The sequence below is a fragment of the Rhinoraja longicauda genome, chromosome 16, assembly GCF_053455715.1.
Source record: "Rhinoraja longicauda isolate Sanriku21f chromosome 16, sRhiLon1.1, whole genome shotgun sequence".
Lineage (NCBI taxonomy): Eukaryota > Metazoa > Chordata > Chondrichthyes > Rajiformes > Arhynchobatidae > Rhinoraja > Rhinoraja longicauda.
In genome coordinates, this window is record NC_135968.1 from 27,639,030 (window position 1) to 27,659,851 (window position 20,822).

Here is a 20,822-nt window from a genome sequence, read left to right on the forward strand (position 1 = left end):
TATCAAAAGTGTTTATTTGCCATCTGCACCAGATACGAACTGGAATTTGTATGTTCTCCTTGTGACGCATGGGTTTTCTCCGGGTGCTCCGGTTTCCACCCACATTCCAAAGACGTGCAGGTTTGTAGTTTAATTAGTTTCTGTAAATTGCTCCTAGTGTTGGATGCAAAACTAGGAATAACATTGAAATAGTGTGAACGGGTGATCATTTGGTTGCCGTGGACTCGGTGGGGCGAAAGGCTTGTTTCCCTGCAGTATCTCTAAACTAAGCCAAAACTAAAACAATGACATTTTATTTCAGATTTTACTAGCTCCTATGAGCAGAAATATCTTACTAATATTTGACACCGAGTTACTGAAAAGATAATTTTAGACATGTTTTAGTAATCTCATTTAGAAAGTTCAACAGGAACTGATAACCAGCTCTTAAGGAAGGCAGGCTACATCCTGGGGGCAGAGTTGGATTCATGGGAGGTGGTCTTGGAGGAGAGGATGCTCTTCAAACTGTAGAGCATCTTGAACAATACAGCTCACCCCCTCCATGACACACTGGTCAATCTGAGGAGCACCTTCAGCAACAGACTGGTTCCACCAAGATGCAGGACAGGACGCCACAGGAGCTCCTTCCCTGTGGCTATCAAACTGTACAACTCCTCCCCCTTCTGTCATGGGGTAGACTGACTCCCCTCCCCCCTCCCCAATCTTTGCACATCCCCAATCCTTTCCACTCGTCACTTTAAATTCATGTTTCATGTATCTTGTGTTTTATGACTGTTGACAGATCAATTTCCCTCCAGGGATAAATAAAGTTCTATTGTATCGTATCGTAAGTTGAACATTTTAATCTGATTCTAATAAGCAGCCTTAAGAATAACAAAAAAAATGATTGAACTTGCACTATTTAGATTTCTTGAACAACTAACTTTGATTGGCTTAGTTAAGATCAATTTGGCTTTGGACTTAGAACAAGAAGCAACTAACATGGGATAAAACTAGCTTTTATGAATTGCTAAATTATCCAATGTAGCAAATGAAAGTCATAAAATCTGAGAACACAGATGAGGTTCACTAATTTTAATTTATGAACCTCAGATTATTGAGGTTAGTTTAGTTAGACTATACATTAGCAATATTAGATTTCATACTCTAATGGAGACTAGTAACACATAGAAATACATTAAGACAGTATAATATTCTCAACCTTATAAAACAATATTATAGGATCAAATAGTTTACCACAGGCATATTTAGCATCACATTTAATTTATCAAAAAATAAATTATTTCACTTAAACATCAAAACTAACCATTTGTCCAGGGTAATATGTGAGAAAGTGTATTCAAGAAATAAATACCTGGGCATGTGGTTCTGTAGCATCGAGTAAGATGTGTCTTATAAACCCGCTTCCAACTGCAAGACAATATAACTTCCGTGAGCAAATATCGAAGTATTTCTTTGCACAGAATGTAAAATATTATGAAATACTATTTGGTTTTGTACTCTCTTTCTACCTTGGAACTAAGTAAATAAATAATTCTTTAGTTGATCATTTTCTAAGTCCATTCACAGTGGATTTTGCAATAAAAAAATATGATGTTATTTTACAGTGTAGTGCAGGTATGTGGAAATGTAGGATTGCTCTGATTAATGAATCAGGATAAATAATCTTTCTCCTCCAAAGATATCTTGTTACCTATTGAAAGCTCGTAAAAGCACTCGGCGAGATGTCCATACTTTTGAAAAAGTATTTTGAAAATGTATATCATCATATCATCATATATATACAGCCGGAAACAGGCCTTTTCGGCCCACCGAGTCCGTGCCGCCCAGCGATCCCCGTACATTAACACTATCCTACACCCACTAGGGACAATTTTTTTATTAAAAATTTTTTTTTTTTTACATTTACCCAGCCAATTAACCTACATACCTGTGATATATATTTACTGTATTCTTTCACTTCTCCAGAAACATTCTAACAAATGAAACTTACCTCAAACAGGTTACGAGTGACCTCGGTGATTCTCCAATGCGCCTTCGATAATTCCTGAATTATGGATTCAGTGTGTTTTCCTGTAGCTGATATTCGAGTAACAGATTCCTTGATACATAGTTAACTCTGCCTTTCAACTCTGGCTTTGTCGAACCATCTGCCAATCAACCCCCCACCCCCTTGATCACCTTTACTCACATATCACTCGCAAAGATTTCTCCTGCTCCCACCTCTTTTCCTGTTTCTCCCCCCCCACCACAATCAGTCTGAAGAAAGGTCCCAACCCAAAAGATCACCTATCAATGTTCTCCAGAGATGCTGCCTGACCCGCTGAGTTACTGCAACATGTTATGTATTTTCTTGTAAGCCAGCATCTGTAGTTCTTTGTGTCTCCATTTTGGGACAAAAGTTACTGACCTGTAATAAGGACACAGTGTTGAGATAGGTCCACCATATCCATATGATCCCTTCCAGCACATGAAATTCCCTTTGAATTCCTTCACTGTTTCTAGTGATTTCCGTTGACAGACATAGGATTCAAGTTTGCAAGCTGAAAGGAAGCACATTGCAAAGTTTTATGCATATTTCATAATATTGGAAGACTCTTCCTACAATTCCTTCTTAAGAAGTAGTAACCATCAGTGGTTGGGAAGATTATGATAAGGTAATTAGAATATTTGTGCTCCTTACGGTCACACAGAAGTCAAAGATATGCGTCCCATTTGTGAATATCATTGCTAAAAATTCTGCTGAGGTCCTATAGTGAAGAGCCAAACCTGAATTTGTTTTGCTTCAGGCAGCAAAACTAACATTTTTCCTGCATCTAACTTGTCCAGTCCTTTTATAATTTTAGGGACGTATAAAATTCTAAAAGGACTGGACAAGCTCGATGCAGGAAAAATGTTCCCAATGTTGGGGAAGTCCAGAACCAGGAGCCACAGTCTAAGAATAAAGGGGAGGACATTTAAAACAGAGGTGAGAAGTAACTTTTTCACCCAGAGAGTTGTGAATTTGTGCAATTCTCTGCCACAGAAGGCAGTGGAGGCCAATTCACTGGATGAATTTAAAAGAGAGTTAGATAGAGCTCTAGGGGCCAGTGAAATCAAGGGATATGGGGAGAAGGCAGGCACAGGTTACTAATTGTGGATGATCAGCCATGATCACAATGAATGGCGGTGCTGGCTCCAAGGGCCAAATGGCCTCATCCTGCACCTATTTTCTATGTTTCTATGTAACTGCCCACATACAATTCAATCCAAGACTCAAACCAACCTATCACTAGGCAGGACCTCTTAAAATAAATTTTCATTACCACTCAAATTTCAGAATGATTGGGCAATAGATGGGCAAAAGCCTGCCAAGGGAATTATTTTATTTCGTTTTCTCTATATTTTATTATTTTATAGTATGCTTCGAAACAGATACCCTAATGTAGGTGAGATGGTACTTGTGGATACCTACAATTGTAATGTTAAAAACTATTACAAAGACCAAAGCTCGTAAAAGTGGAACACAAAAGCATTTTGGTAGGTTTAATAGAGAAACAAAGAATGGCAGATGCTGTTTTTTTTAAAAAAGGCACAACCTGCTGGAGTAACTCAGCGGGTCATGCAGCATCTCAGAAGAACATGGACAAGTGATGTTTTGGGCTGGCATGCTTCATGTCCCAAATGAGTTACTCCAGCACTCTGTGTTGTTTCGTTCGAAGGTTTAAGTTGTACTTGAGAAAAATTAAGTTTTTATACAATAGTTTGAACAGTGTTCCAAAATAGTTGGAGCAATGGCACTCTTTGCTGCAGGTTGAGCAATAGGAAATATATCAACCACTTTCGATTGATTGAGTTGGTTGAACGATACAGCATGGAAACAGGCTCATCAGCCCGCCAAGTCCACACTGACCATCGATCACCCATTCACATTAGTTCTACATTATCCCACTTTCTTATCCGCTCCCAACACACTTGAGACAATTTACAGCGGCAAATGAACCTACAACCCGCGTGCTTTCGAGATGTGGGAAGAAACCAAAGCATCGGGGGAAACTCCAACGGTCACAGGAAGAAGGTGCAAACTCCACAAAGACAGAGCACCTGAGGTCAGGATCGAACCTGGGTCTCTGGCACTGTGTGCCAGCAGCTGTACCAGCTGTGCTACTGTGTCCCTCAAGAAGATAATTTAAAAAACAAATGCAACAACCTGAATGTTTTGTGGCTTGATAAAAATTACCGAATTCCTCAACCCAGATTTAGGAGTTTTGATAAAACAGAGAGGTATTACCTGGTGGAATTGCAGAACAGATGTCAGAGCTGGTCAGTGTTGTGTAGAGACCATTGACAGCATCATCAAAGTGTTCAGCAAACAGCACATGGCTGTCAGTGGGCTCACTCGCAAGCAAATTCAACTCCTCCCATCTGTGAAGAGAGCAAGGATTACATAGAAAAATAGAAAATAGGTGTCGGCCACTCGGCCCTTCGAGCCAGCATCCCCATTCAATATAATCATGGCTGATCATCCAAAATCAGTACCCCGTTCCTGCTTGCTCACCATATCCCTTGATTTTGTTAGTCCAAAGAGCTATATCTAACTCTCTCTTGAAAACATCCAGTGAATTGGCCTCCACTGCCTTCTGCAGCAGAGAATTCCACAGATTCACAACTCTCTGGCTGAAAAAGTTTCCCCTCATGTCAGTCCTAAATGGCCTACCTCTTATTCTTAAACTGTGACCCCTGGTTCTGGACACCCCCAACATGGGGACATTTTTCATGCATCTAGACAGTCCAATCCCTTATGATTTTTATAGGTTTCTCTCAGATCCCCTCTCATCCTTCTACATTCCAGTGAATGTAAGATTACAATGGAAATCAACTAACATTTTGTTTCCACATGCGCTCACACTGGTTCAACGCTAAGGAAGGAACTGCAGATGCTGATCTACACCGAAGATAGACACAAAATGCTGGAGTAACTCAGCGGGATAGACAGCATCTCTGGATGGAAGGAATGGGTGACAGTTTGGGTTGAGACCCTTCTTCAGATGGGGCATCAGGGGAGCCTAAGAGCAGAGGTGATGATCTCTTACACTTCTTTATCTCTGTAACCCCCCTCTCCCCTGACGCTGAGTTACTCCAGCTTTTTGTGTCTATCTGGTTCAATGCTTGTTGGGCATAATAGAAATAAGAACATCTATATTTTGTCTATACAAGCAAAAACTTCAAACGAATGGCTGGAAAATGTCAAAAAATATTACTTGGTCTTAGGTTGGAAAGGAAATTTAACTTGCAATTCGAACTTTGAACAAGATAGATTATTTAAGCAAAATAATAAAATGATTGGAATGTACATATCCCTCCACTAAGTCAAAAGATGTTATAGACAATAGACGCATGAGTAGGCCATTCGACACTTCGTGCCAGCACCGCCATTCAATGTGATCATGGCTGATCATTCCCAATCAGTTCCCCGTTCCTGCCATCTCCCCATACCCCCTGACTCCGCTATCTTTAAGAGCTCAATCTACCAAATGCTGGAAAGGGTCTTTGATCTAAAAAATTAACTCCTATTTCTTTTTCCACAGCGGTGCTAACTTGCTGTGTATTAGGGTGGAAACAGATGCTTGCTCCCAGTTATACCAGGAGGAAAACACCAACACAAAGCTCACCTACAGTTTAATTATCCAAGTATGGAACAATTGCTCTTTCCAAAAAAAAAATTTGAAGCCTGACCTCTCAGCTTCCAAGTCCACAAGGTGCTGCAAAAACCATGAAAGTATCTAATTTGGAAAAGATAGTGGTTTCAGCATCCATTTTGGGTCAAAAATGACTTCCGAGTCAAAGCATTTTAATCAATGTTAGCTATAGGTTCAACACAACCATTCAGCTCTTGGGCCAACCGAGAAGCAGTGAGACCGTAGGACCGTAAGACATAGGAGCAGAATTAGGCCACTCGGCCCATTAAGCCTGTCCTGCCATTTGGTCATCGCTGCTCTTTTCCTCTCAACCCCATTCTCCACCCTTCTCCTCGTCACCTTTGACACCCTTGCAGTATGGGTGTTTGTAATGCCTTCCTGTGCTTTTTTGTGGACAAAAAGGTTGCAGGCATGCCCCTTTAATAAATATATGCCATGTGGCCAGAAAACAAAATAATGCCATTTAACTTTTTAGAGGTGCAAGTGCATCTTGCTAGCACGTACTGTCCCAAACAAAAACAACTGATGCTTTCTTAAAAGAGATATAATTAAGATTTTTTTTTAAAACTGGCCTTTCAAATAAAAAGTGAACACACAATGGTAAGGATTTTGACTTTATTGTCACTTAAAATTCATAAACTATGAATCCCCCCCCCAAAAAAAATGTTTTCTGTTATTGTGGCACTATGTTAAGTTGCAGGGAGTATGATTTTTGATGTTATTAATGGCCAATCCTTCCTCCCAATCCTTGCAAGCAAATTCCTTACCTGGGAAACTTGACTCCCACAGCAAACACAGTTATTCCAGTTTCTTTCACCTGTGCTGCCACTTGGGTCACGTTACCCTGAGATTTGCCGTCAGTAAGAATGATGAGAATTCGAGGGACGGATGTATTTCTTGCATCTGCAAATCCTTTTTGAAGAACATACTTCAAAGCCGGAACAGTCTGTGTACTTCCACCCCTGAGTTAATAAAGCAAATGCAATAAATGGATCTGATGGTCAACAAGGCACTGGTCTTCCTGTTCTACCCAGACCTATATTTATTTATACTTTGGAAACAATTAGCGTAATTAAAACAAAATTTGTACATTTGTACAATCAGGCTCCTGAGGGAAGTAGGAGTCAGAGGGTAGGCCGAAAGGAGGGCAATCAAAGAACTTGCAAATGCCGCCGAATGGAGCAGTCACTGGCTGTGGCTGAAAAGAAAAGATACTGTCTGGGCTGCCACGTGACCATCTAGAGGCCAACCATAAGACACACACCCAGGTCTGATCACCCTGCGGTGGGCCTGCCTCGACTGAGGGTGTCTTGTGATAAAAGGCCGAAACACCCAGTGACGTTGAGGTACACAACTGAAGATGGTAGAAACATCACCTAGTGGTCACCCCTAAGAACAACACCAGTCAATTGTAGTGTAAACCTTAGGGATTGTAACATCTAGTCCTACTAATCAATCATTGAAACAGCAATAAATGTGCTGATGTTAAAGGAATAAACATGAAAATTGAAGTTTATAAATGCTCATTTTATTTCATGTGAAAATGTCCAAAAATATCTCAATTTTGGGGGTTTTGGGGCCCATCAAGTCTACTCCAAAAATATCGCAATTTGATTTTTTTAAGGGTTTACACGTGGTCAACAAATATAATCCCACCCTGTTTGAAATCATCCGCAAATCTCCTCTTAATTAAATGTCAGAGAAATAAAGGACACTCTCAGCAGGTATTAGAAGGGAAGTAAGGAGACTGCAGACAGGCCTTGGCTCAATGCCTAAGAAACAATGCTAATCGCTTCATGTTCCTCAAAAAATAGCAGGCTTATTTTGTAAAAGGGAAACTTTCCATAAATTACTCATTATTACATTCTCATTCACATTTAAAAATAAATTCACATTTATTTAGAAAATCGGTGTTAGGTTTGCACTGATGTTTGCCCATTTAAAGAACATATATTCCATATTTGCTATGGAATAATAATCCCAACTTGTTGTGCCATACAGATCATTGCAAAGTAATTAGATATTAGTCCAGATTAGTGTTCAATTCCTCTTTCCACAGAAAACACCCCAAATAACACAGGGGTCATAATAATATTGATTGTTCATGAATATTTGCTGTTTTAAGCTGTACAGCTTTAAGAATCGTGTCATCTAGTCGGGCTCTCTATGCACTGCATGGCTAGTAGTCCTCTTGTTATCTCAATTGAGAAGCATCCTGTCCATGGTTTAGTATTTGGATCTGGGCAGTCTAAAGGTCATTTTTTCATCAGAATACAACAGGTCTCTCTGTGTGCAAATAAACCATTGCTGTCTCTCACTATAAGTTTTTCTTTAGTTTAATAAAGTACCTTTGTTCATTTGAATCACTGACTACTTACCAGTATTTTACAGTGGAAAACGTAATGAGATTGTATCAGAAAAGCTGGCTGACATAAGAATGAAAATTAATCTCTGTGTTTGGATCTAATTTTAGAGTATTGTGTTCAGTTTTGGGCACCATGTTACAGGAAAGATGTTGTCAAGCTTGAAAGGGTGCGCAGAAGATTTACGAGGATGTTGCCAGGTACAGAGGGCCTGAACAATAGGGAGAGTTTATGCAAGCTAGGATTCCATTCCTTGGAGCGCACAAGGATGTGGGGTGATCTTATAGAGCTGTACAAAATTACGAGAGGAATAGATCAGATAAACGCAGTCTCTTGCCCAGAGTAGGGGAATCGCGAAACAGATGCCATATGTTTAAGGTGAGAGGGGAAAGATTTAATAGGAACCGGAGGGGTAACTTTTTTTACACAAACGGCCCATCAAGTCTACTCCACCATTCAAACAGGGCTGATCTATCTTTCCCTCTCAACCTCATTCTCCTGCCTTCTCCCCATTACCCTTGACACCTTTAACAGTCAAGAATCTGTCAATCTCTGCCTTAAAAATACCCAATAACGTGGCCTCCACAGCCATCTGTGGCAAAAAAATCCACAGATTCACCACCCTCCGTCTAAAGAAATTCATCCTCATCTCCTTTCTAAAAGTACATCTTTTTATTCTGAGAAACCCTTGATGCTGGATAAATAAATATTGACAAGTAAAGCTGCAAAGCTATACAGAACATGCTGACATTTTGGACTGCACATACCACAATCTAGGTTCCAAGCAGGTCATTATAGATGAGGTTGGCCCATCCTGGAGGATGGTAATCTGAAAGAACAGCCCAATGCCTTAAAATACCTGAAGAGATTTTGTGCTTAAGCAAAGCTCAATTGGGACTGGATTTTCTTTTAATTTATTCATATTTTGGGTCTGGGCATTGTTGACAAGGCCAACATTGATTGTCCATCCCTAAATCCCTTTTAAAAAGGAGACAGCATTGATGGGTTCTTGGAGTCCAACTTCATAGCCCCCCAAAACCTTTGCCACACGCAGTGCTCTCAATCATTGCTTGTGAATTGAATTGGGTGAAGACTGGTTTCTGAGATGAAATCCATAAAGGCCTTACTGCACTTTTGGAAAAAAGGTTGCATACCTAAATATAATTCTCTTGAGTTGTTCTTTTACTTCTTCTTTCGTTAAGTAGGAATTCAGATAAAATTCGACTTTAGGCGTTGAACCATATTGAATTGCTCCAACTCTGACCTGTGAGGAGAAAGTCATTCTAAAATTATTTTACATTAAGGTATTAATATTTTTATTTCAACAAGTGCTCCAAGGAGCATCACTGGCGTACAGCCTAATGATCAATAGTGTCACTGTTGTAAGAATTACAATCTTTATGCAAGTAATGTATTGTGGCAAGCAGTCGTTGAAATGGGAGAGTGCTCTGTCTTTCCTAAATAGGCACAATGTCTTTGGTGAAATCTGTTTCATTAAATTCAAAAATATTGAAGGGAAACTGTGGGGTTTTTTTGCAATTAATAAGACTGTCTATTACCTCCCGTATAACTTGCCCAGGACAAAGAAACAACGGAGACACAAGGAACTGGAGGTGCTGGAATCTGAAGCACAAGCAATCTGCTGGAGGAACTCAGCATGTCGAGCGGCATCTGTAGGTGGAAAGGAGTGGTTCGCATTTTGTGTCCTAATCTTGCATCAGGATTGAGAGTGGAGAGGGGAGACAGATAGTACAACAAGGAAAGGGAGAGTGTCGAGGTAGAAGCGAGAGATGATTAGTTGATCAAGGAAGGATAAAGGATGATAAACATAAGAAGCCAGGTAAGAGAGGGGGAGGGGAAAGGGTGAATATGGGAGGCAGAGGTAGGTGGATGATGGTTGGAGACATAAGAGACTGCAGATTCTTGAATCTGTCACAAAAAAAGGGGAGATGCTGGAGGAAATCAGCTGGTCAGGCAGCAGCTGTGAAGGGAAATGGACAGTTGATATTTTGGTGTTGAGCATCTTCATTTTGCTTGGAATACAGAGTTCAGCATAATTTCTGGAGGACATGGTTATTCCTGAGGAAGATCACCACAGATCGTTCATTTAACCAAAGAATTTAATGGTGGATGGCATTTTTCAATTTGAGGGGGAAATAATTATGTTCTGACAGCTACTATAACATCCTGCATGATTCCACTGCTACTATTCATCCACTCATTTTCATGGTTTATTGCTGAAGCTTCAACTTAAAAGATAATTTATTCCGTCTTTTACCAAATTTCATGATATCTCAAAAAGGTCTGTATAATTCACCAACAATGATCTACATTCTCCAATAATATTATTTAACCAAAATAAAAGATAAATATATCTTAAAGCAAGCAATGATCTGTTACCATGCTGTCAACTTTGATATTATTTTACATATCATCCACAGTCAGCAAGTGGTTAGATAGAAGCCATTAGAACATTATGTTGGCAACAGGGAAATCAGTAATACTGGTCTATCCACCACATTTTTGGAGTCTATATTTTAATACCTTTACTAGAATGACAGTGGCTTACCAATTGAATATTTTAACGTGAATCCTGCAATGAAAACTAGAGCAAGTGATAATGGATAGATCAAGTTATCAATTACCCAAGCCAGGATCATCACATGACATTTACAAGAGTCTTTTAATGTGATGTGCTGAATGACCTAACAAAGACTTACCCTGGCAGGATTTATATCCAGAGCATCACAAAGTTTGCGTGCAACATGTTTGGATCTCTCAAAGCTTCCCTTGCCGATACTGTATGATCCATCCAACATGAACAGCAAATCGATGGCCGCTGAGCACTGCATCACTACCAAAGGAACAAGTGCTTAGATGGCTCAGAAATGACATTAGATTTAGCAAGATAATGTAGAAGGACACAGCTACAAACCATAGGATTTTCTTTAAAACAGTCCTAACTCACGATCTAATCGACCACATTTCCATTGTCATAGTCATAGTGATACAGTGTGGAAACAGGCCCTTTGGCCCAACTCGCCCACACCAGCCAACAATGTCCCAGTTATACTAGTCCCACTTGCCTGCGCTTGGTCCATATCCCTCCAAACCTGTCCTATCCTTGCACCTGTTAATTGTTTCTTAAATGATGGGATAGTCCCAGCCTCAACTACCTCCTCTGGCAGCTTGTTCCATACACTCACCACCCTTTGTGTGAAAATGTTACCCCTCGGATTCCTATTAAATCTTTTCCCCTTCACCTTGAACCTGTGTCCTCTGGTCCTCGATTCCCCTACTCTGGGCAAAAGACTCTGTGCATCTACCCAATCTATTCCTCTCATTTGTACTGGTGTACCTTAGGTTCACAGAACCTCGTTCCACATTGTGTGATTCTCTCGTCTGAACATGCTGATGGGGTCAAGGAAAGAGCCTTCATGTCGCGGCCCTGTTTCCACCAATCTTTCCACCACCAGCTCTGGCTGAACAATTTCTAATCTCGTGATGTGGACTCAATAAGAACATGCTGACAGTCAGAAACAGTGGGAATTCACGATTTGTTATGGTACCAGTTTTAGACTGTTTCTTTCCCTTGTCACTTATATTGGCGTAAATCTCACTGGAGCTACACACCTTGAGGAAAGCCGCCCCAGTTTCTTTCCCCTCACCTTCCCTCTGACTGTGTGCTGGGAGTGTGAACTGATAATAGAGCTTAGGCCACAGGACATCTAAGGCTTCAGTGAATAATGCAACCAACATCCCTAATGCCTAAAAAATGCACTTTAAGGAAAAGTTTTAAAAAACAGATTTCATCCTAAAAAATATAACATGGTCAAATTTCATCGTATGCTTTCTGTGGCAAGTTTAAGTGGCAAATAATAAATTAAAGTGGCAATTTCTTGAAAAGAGGTCTGGCCAACTGGACATGTCCCATAATCTTCACCATCATCAACACAGACTAAAAAGCTGAATCTGACCGTAACAGCTGCATTACAATCACAGGGCAGGATGATGGCGCAGCGGTAGAGTTGCCACCTTACAGCAGTTTGACTATGGGTGTTGTTTATACGTTCTCCCCGTGACCTGTGTGGGTTTTCTCCAAGATCTCCAGTTTCCTCCCACACTCCAAAGACGCACAGGTTTGTAGGCTAATTGCCTTGGTAAAATTGTAAGTTGTCTCTAGTATTTAAAGGATAGTGTAATGTGCGGGGATCGCTGGTTGGCACTGACTTGGTGGGTCCAAGGGCCTGGTTCTGTGCCGTATTTCTAAACTAAATTAAAATGGTCCATCTATACCTCTCGTTCATTATCTCTGCTGCATAAAACTTGTTTTGTCTTCTCTTTCACACTTTTGTTAAAGAGTCCTGGACCTGGAACATTAACTGTTTCTCTTTCCACAGACGCTGCCTCACCCGATGTGCATTTCCTGCATTTTTAATTTCTTGACAGATGTGGGGAAGTTGAACGTGAGCCGCTGGTTTAATGAAGTTAACAGTGAACCGAATAGCTGATGTCATCTAGCAACACATGTCAATATGTAATTCACCAGGTATCCTTTCATTCCTTCATTTTTTGGTATGGTTTTATTTTCTTTGGATTCTGACACCTATTCCAAATGTTCCATTTATTTCGCTGCATTTTTAATAACATAAGTCAAGTCAAGTCAAGTCAATTTATTTGTATAGCACATTTAAAAACAACCTACGTTGACCAAAGTGCTGCACATCTGACTAGGAAAAAAAAGAAACATACAGTGGCAGGCAGCCAAACACAACGGCGCGGCCATCTTGAACAAAATGTTAATTCAATCACCCACAGTCCAACAACAAAAGCATTAAATAAGCATCAAAATTACACCCCCAAAAAAACCCCCAAAAACACAGTCCAACAATAAAAGCACTAAACAGGCACCCAAATTACCCAACCCCAAAAACCCCCAAAAACACAGTCCAACAATAAAAGCATTAAATAGGCATTCAAATCACACAACCCCAAAACCCCCAAAAACACAGTCCAACAATAATAAGGATCATCCAATCAAATTACAAGGTAACTTTGGCAAATTATCATTGCGAAAAAAAACTACCTTCCTTCCTTTTACAAACAAATGCTTCCTCATACAAAATATGACTAAGCACTCAAGTATAATATTTACTGATAAAATCCAAAGTAGCAAACCAGTTATTTTCACCTCAGGAGATTAATGACAACAAACTGATTGGATTCACAGAAGTACATACAAAAGTAAAATAAAGGAAAATCAATAATATTTGAATGTATGTAAAATAAATGTGTTCCTAATTGTAAAATGTATACCAGCTTTCCAGACATAAGTCTCTACGTCAAATTATAGCTGTGGATGTTGTTGGCTATTAGTTGCTATACTGGTAGCAGAAGTGCAATCTGTTTTCCGGCGTCAAATGCCGAATTAAGATTTATGACTTTAACTCAACTAATATTTAACTTAAAAGCAGCTTGTCTTTAGACAGTCTTCCAAAAGTCTAAGAATGTATGACAGTGCTTTTACCTGTCCTTAATAATTATATGTGAAATCCTGCTTGCTATTTTGAGACCCTTCCAATACTCAGATAATTTGAAAAACGATTCACACAATCACCTACATTGTCCAGCCGTGGAAATCTTCACAATTGTTTCATTGTCAATGTCAAGTTTTTGCAAACAGAAGAATGGTAAGACTGAAATAAACAAAAAATCTGAGTTAAAATTCTGCAAAATAAGGATAATTCTCATTGGACAAACGTAGAATAATTTTTAAAATACGCAACACAACAAAATGTGCAAGTGGTCTCTGCATTTAATATGTTGGAAAGAGCAATCGAAACACAAACATATATGATTTAATGTTTTACTTTATGCAAGAAAAGATCTTGAGTACAATGACAGCAAATTACATTTGAAAAAATAATATCAGCCCATCCATGATTGTTTTAACCCTTGTGCTCAGAACAACATGATTATCACTCTGTGTAAGAAAATAACTGCAGATGCTGGTACAAGTCGAAGGAATTTATTCACAAAATGCTGGAGTAACTCAGCGGGTCAGGCAGCATCTCAGGAGAGAAGGAATGGGTGCCGTTTCGGGTCGAGACCCTTCTTCAGACTGATTATCACTCTTGTCACATAAATAATTTTAACATAAAAATAAATTTACTATTAAACACAATGAAAGATATTGACCACAGATATATATATATATATATATATATATATATATATATATATATAAAGTATAGATATCTTTATTTTTCCCATTTCAAGATTTTTGCATAACTTTTGACTCCTAGAACCAAGTGTTATCATATAGACCAAGGGAGCTCACAAATTGCTGCAGAGCCTATTAGTTCTGCTGCGACAGCAACATGAGAATGATACGAGCCTTGGCTCGGCCACACAATAGAGGAGTAGGTATTCAGTGGCAAGAAGATTCATAAAAAGAGAAAGCAAATATGGAAATTAAAAAACAAAGAAATACTGCAGGTGGTGGAAATCTGTATTATCCTACACCAGCACTATCCTACACACTAAAAGTGAAGGGAGCATAACTGCGCTAGTTGACTGAAATTTGTGCTGCGTCTGAGGTCTTGGCCTAGGTTTAGATTTAGCTTTATTATTGTCACGTGTACCGAGGTACAGTGCAAAGCTTTATTTTTGCATGCTATCCAATCAGATCAGATAATACTAGACATAAATAAAGTCAGTTCAAACTCAAGTACAATAGTTAAAGCAAACGGGTAATTACAGAGTGCAGAATATATTCTCAACATTGTCGCACATCAGTTCCATAGACAAAGTCCAATGTCCACAATGGAGTCAAGGTGAATCGGACAGTACCCTAGCTTATGGGAGGATTTTCAAGCTGCTGCAGCTTTTGGCCAATTGGACCTGGGAGAAGAAGGAATGACTGGGCTGGAACAAGTCTGATTATGTTGGCTGCTTTTCCGATGCAGCGTGAAGTGTAGATGGAGTTAATGGTGAAGAGTCTGGCCTATGGGAGGGATTGGGTTACATCTACAACTCTCTGCAATTTCTTGCGGTCTTGGGCAGAGCTGTTCCAAAACCAAGCCGTGATGCAAACCGACAGGATGCTTTCAGGCGCACCCGAGACTGGTGGGGCCGGTCTTCAAATACCCTCTCCCTCAGTTGAGCAACAGCTGTGCTGAGACTTTGAAGGTTGTGATGAATTTTGTCATTAAAAATATTTTTTATTGGCTGGAGAGCCTTTTGAGACAGATGGAGGCAATGAGAAGAACTATTTACATCCCAATCAGTCGACAATTCTGTCTTTTCCCATTACTAGAGTCCATTTTTAGCAAGATATGCTGGTTTATTTTAGTTTCCAAATGTGTTTAGTTAAGAAGATAATCCATATTCCTGTCAGTTTCCTATTGCAGGTCTTTCAACATCCTACAACATTCAGGTGACAGAGGAGCAGATTAGAAAACTATGCTTCATGTTAGATCAGCCGTGATTACGTGCAGTTTGAGCAATTAACACACTCGGCTGTGCACTGCAATCTTGACATTAGTCTGTAACCAACAACTGGAGAGGAAAGGCATCTGGAAGTTGAAATAGAGAACAGCTGCTTCTTGAATTTAAATTTGCAATGATGAATCTTCCCTGGACACCAAGCCACAGACACCAAGAACAGCTGCTCTAAAGTTAAAATCATCAAATACAGTCCTGTCATCACCTGCAAAACTCTTGCCAAAGAAGCACATTGTTATTACTTGTTAACGCATGCTGTTTAGATTGGCAATGATTTATCTTTTATGTGCAGCACAAGATTCCTCCGTGGGCTTTATGGATGCACACACATTTATAATAAGTAATGGGGATGCTGAGTGATAGCAACAAATACCAGGAAGAGAGTTTCCAGGAATGTTTTTTTGGCAGTTTGCAATTCGTGCAACACTCCCCAATTTACACTCACTTCAAGCAGAAAGGAGAGCAACATGTTCATGTAAAAAAAACTCCATCCATCTCCTTCAGTCTAGACAAAGAGCAACCTTAGAGCAAGAGTGAAGGGGAAGTTACTACCACCTGCCCTGCTCTTCCAAGATTGGGTAGAGAAGAAGTAATAGGGAAAACAGATTCCTGAAAACATTGAGGCTTGCTCTCATACACTTTGGGGATAGCTTTGTGACACATCTGTTAGTAAGTTAACATCAAAGGGTTGAAGTATTCTGAAGTCTGGATAAGGTGGTGGAGCAGCTGTTAAATTTCCAGACCAGTAATCCAGATACCTGGACTAACAATCCAGAGAGAGTTAAAACACCACCTTGGCAGATGTGAAATGTAGGATTTTTGTTTTGGGGGTGGGGGGATGTGGAAACGCCTAGTAGTCTCAGTAATGACAAATATGAAAACTATCTGGTTGTTGATAAAAATGAAATAGTTAAAAATGAAATAGAAGGAAATCCGCCATCCTTACCCAGATGACCTACAGATGAAGGCTGAGCCAATACATGCGGTGACTACTAAAAGAGACACAGAGACACTGTTTAAGAGTTGCAAAGTGCTGGAGTAACTCAGCAGGTCAGGCAGCATCCCTTGAGAACATGGATAAGTGTTGCTTCTGGTCGGGACCCTTCTTTACTGGCAACTAAATGTCCCGTGACATTTAGTTTGGCAAAATATTCTACCATTGCCACGACACTAAGAGAAAGAATAAAACTGGAACACAAGCATCAAAGATAGACACAAAATGCTGGAGTAACTCAGTGGGTCAGGCAGCATCGCTGGAGAGAAGGAATGGATGACATTTCAGGTGGAGACCCTTCTTCAGACCAAGCATCAACCTAGTCACTGAATTTGGTCACGGTAAGTTGCCTCTGGCCCAGTCGGCCATGCAAGCCTCCGTCATAAACATCTGGTGGTTGAAGTCTAAATTGAGAGAGGTATTCTATAAACTAGTCAAGGATCAGTCTGACATAGATGTGCGCAGAGTCAGACTTTACATACAACATGTCAAACAGCGCTAGTTATGCTTCTTCCCAAAAGCAGAACAAACTAACAGAAATGGCAGCACAGTGATATAGAGATGGGAGGGATTAGTGCTCGACAGTCCTCAACTCCACACCCATGACATTATATGATATCACGTTCAATGCGAGGAAATCCACATGCTACAATGGTAGGTGGGTACTCAGCTGTACTCCTCCATGTAGAACTATACCTAGGAGAAGTACTGAAAGTAGCAAGAGCACAGAATGTATTCAGGGTGGGAAACTTCAATACCCATCAGCAAAAAATCCCTTGGCAAACCACCAAAAAGTGTAAAAGAACAATGGAAAATGTCTGTTGAGACTAAGGGCACATTGGAAGATTTTGGTGGAGAGATGCACGTGACCAGGCTATGGGATCTAGCAGAGAGAATTAACAAGGATTTGGTGAGTATTTACTCAGATGACAAGTTGGCATTTTCAGCGAAGACCCAATGGCTCACCCGCCATACGTTATTGGGAAAAGCAATAAGCTGTTGGAGAGAACAGTAATGGGAGAAATGTACTGAGGACATGAAGATTCAGGATGGGAAGGGCAGTAACAGTGATGAGGTTTTTTCATGGCGTAGTATGGGATGGGGGTAGGTGGAGGGGATTTCTGAACAATGCGTTAGAAAATACCAGGGAGGAGTTTGTATAATCATACAGGCTTTAACATGTCGCTGAAGAAATCCTTTTAAGAAATTCTACACTCCCATACTTACTTATTACTCTATTAACCTACCTAACTAGATATAAACAGCGCCAAAATATGGCGACTGTGCATTTGTGCGTTGTGCAAAATAATTTCACGGTGCTGTGCATAAGTGACAATAAAGAACCATTGAGTCTAACCTCTGCACCACAAATTGCCATTGACTTTGAAGATGAGTCAGATTTTAAAAAGGTCTTCCCTGGCTGGGTTCTCTTGGTTTGAATGTTGTGAAACTATCTTGAAGGGGCTTATCACCAACAACTATTGGGAAATATATAATGTTTCCCGCATTAGAAGAGAAACCATTGCAACAAATAGTTTTCTCGTACTCCCACTCCATCCTGAACCTTTCACTAGCTTTGAAGTTGTCGACAGAATTAGGCTGAGGCCAAGATCTGACCAATCAGGCAAGTAAAAAATCTTGCTTACACTTCCCTTAGCAACGGGAAAGTTGTGTGCATGTTAGGAAAGCAACAAAGATGAGGCACTCAGCTGTTAACCAAGGAAATAGGAGATAGAAAAGAAGAGAAAGGAAGTGGCTAAGTTCAAACTGTTACATTAACCTGTAAGGCATAGAGAAATCAACTAGCCTAGGGGTCCAACTATTACAATATTTAAGGTTAAAGTAATAAAAGATTCTGCAAAGGAATACTGGCCTGCTACAGAAAGGTATGTCGGTGTATCCACAATATCTGTGTCTGTTTATTGCACAGCTGAAGTCCAGAATGCAATGAAGATCAGTCAATGACACATCTGACCTCTTGCCCCATTGTTGAACTTAGCACTGAGAAGCCAGACACACTTCAGATCTGATCACAGCTGTACACCAGCCATTACTGGTGTATCTAGTGCAGTCCCATTCATTTGAATGTAATTGATAACTTCCATTAAAAAGGTAAATGAAAGGAAGTGGTTAATTTACTTGTTAACTGTTTAACTAATTTACATAAGTTGTTGTTTTAAATTAGTTTAATGTTGTTAATTTTGTTTTAATAGTTTAAACTGTTCAAAAATTTTTTAACACAATCTAATTATCAGAGTCAGGCAGAGAATTGGAAAGGCTGTGGGACAGGCAACATCTTGGTTGCCAATCATGGAATAATCACAACAGCAAAGGTCTGCAAAATATTAGGAACAAACAGGTCACACAATGTAATTACAACATTACGGCATTGCATAAAAGGCAGGTGAACAACCCTGGCTCTGTCCACTGTCAAACAGCCCATTGAAACTGCCTGCCAGGTTGTGTGTGTTTAACTTGAAGAAAACAAAGAGTTTTCTTTTCTTAGTGTTAAACCATGGAATAATTATTTTTGTACTTTACAAGATTTGCTTGCACAGTAAATATACATTTAACGTTTTTTTAAAAAGTAGAATGCAGACTTTAGACTTCTGGGTTACGTCAGAAATACAATAATATATCAGAACTTGAAGACTAATAAAGCCTAACAGAATGTAAAAATCATTCTAATGATGTTTATAGAAATTGCAAGTTCTGTGCTTCATAGTTCAAGGTCCACTGAAGCAGAAACATTCTTTTTATAGTGCAACTGATTGAATTCATGTCTATTAACTAAAAAAGGTCATGTCTATAATGCAAGGCAGCCTGCCACTTATATCAGCTTGCTTCACTTGCAAGGAGTTGAGAAGTTGAATGAATAGAGGGGAATAGTCTACAGAGAAAGGGAAGGCAGTTCAAATGTCAATTTGCCCCTTCCACCTATCCTCCTTACCTCAATTCTTCTGGTAGAGTGAACAAATAAATAAATTACAAATTAAATGGTTTTTAACTTCATTTTTCACAGGTTGAATAAAATAATATCAGTTTTCTTTCCAATCGCATTCAACAATAATTTAGACTTAGATCCTATTATTTCAGTTACGAGAATCTAAGTATGTATCTTTTTCATCTAAGATTCCCCTATTTTAATAATGTAGAGATTTTTATTCCACTGCTAAGATTTTTTTTCTTCCAGAGGCTGTGGATTATTTCAACATGCTGGGTAATTGCAAGGAATGTTGGTGCTGTAGTTTTCAACACCGCGCTATAAACACAGAATGCTGTCGCTGTGTGCCAATTTACGACCTGATTCTAATCATAGAGAATATGGTTTTCCATCAGGGTTTTTTGAAAATGAAAGGAACCCTGCCAGTAGGGATAAGTGAAGCAACAGACCCCCACATTTCAAGGGTTTGATCGCATCTCATTTAATCTGTTAATCATGTGGAATTTTACCTCCTCTTGTGCAAATCATGAAAAGCAAACTCTTTTATGAAGGCAATATTGCTTTTCCTGGAGCATAATGAACCTATTATATTGAATGCATTGAAAAAATGTTCCATAATATCAGGAATCTAGATTTTAGCCTTGCTAAACTAAATCACCTGATTGTGATTTATTTCACCTTGGAAGGACTTCAAGGAAAAACAGGTACTAAATAGTCTGTTCCTTAACCATACTTAACCATAAAATCATACTAAACAGTCACAAAGTACTGGAGTTATATGCCCTACCTGGCCTCGCACCTATTTCTTCCCCCCCCCCCCCCCCCCCCCCACCACAATCAGTCCGAAAAGGAGTCCCGACCCGAAATGTCACCCATATTTTTTTTTTACTGCCCACTAAATAGTACTCTTTTGTTAACTTTGCTGCCTAAGAGGGGTCATGGGGCAGGAGATGTAGTAACTGGTAAGATGTTACACTGATATGAAATATTCTTCTGGTTCAGATTTGAGACACCTTGCAGTGTAGTGCAAAATACCTTTGGTTTTAGTGTTTAAAGTCATTAAAAGTTATTTTTCCCATTGCACTTTCACTTACAAGTTCGAGAAGAGCACCATGAAGAGAAAAGTTACTATTACTTTTCCATTCTTTGCACTGCTACAAAAGTGCTATTAATTCCATACTCTTTGTACAGGTGCAAACAATGCATGTCTCAGGTCTGTAGATAAGATATCCTTTATCCAAATTCCCGCGTCTGGAGCCAGGAAGAAGATACAATGTAATAAGATGCTAGATGTGTTATCAACTTACTATATTTTGGTTCATGATTTATAGGGATCG

The 20,822-nt window shown here is 39.5% G+C and overlaps 1 protein-coding gene across 1 annotated transcript in view; it reads right to left on the bottom strand.

Annotated features, from left to right (window-relative positions):
* vwa2 (von Willebrand factor A domain containing 2) overlaps positions 1-20,822 on the bottom strand; it is a 50,271-nt gene that overhangs the window by 23,246 nt on the left and 6,203 nt on the right. Inside the window, exons 3-9 of the mRNA XM_078413462.1 lie at positions 13,663-13,737; positions 10,762-10,895; positions 9,196-9,305; positions 6,446-6,640; positions 4,271-4,404; positions 2,411-2,543; positions 1,355-1,410 (exon numbers count right to left, since the gene is read on the bottom strand). Coding sequence (XP_078269588.1) covers positions 1,355-1,410; positions 2,411-2,543; positions 4,271-4,404; positions 6,446-6,640; positions 9,196-9,305; positions 10,762-10,895; positions 13,663-13,737 — 837 coding nt within the window. The remainder of the gene's footprint in view (positions 1-1,354; positions 1,411-2,410; positions 2,544-4,270; positions 4,405-6,445; positions 6,641-9,195; positions 9,306-10,761; positions 10,896-13,662; positions 13,738-20,822) is intronic.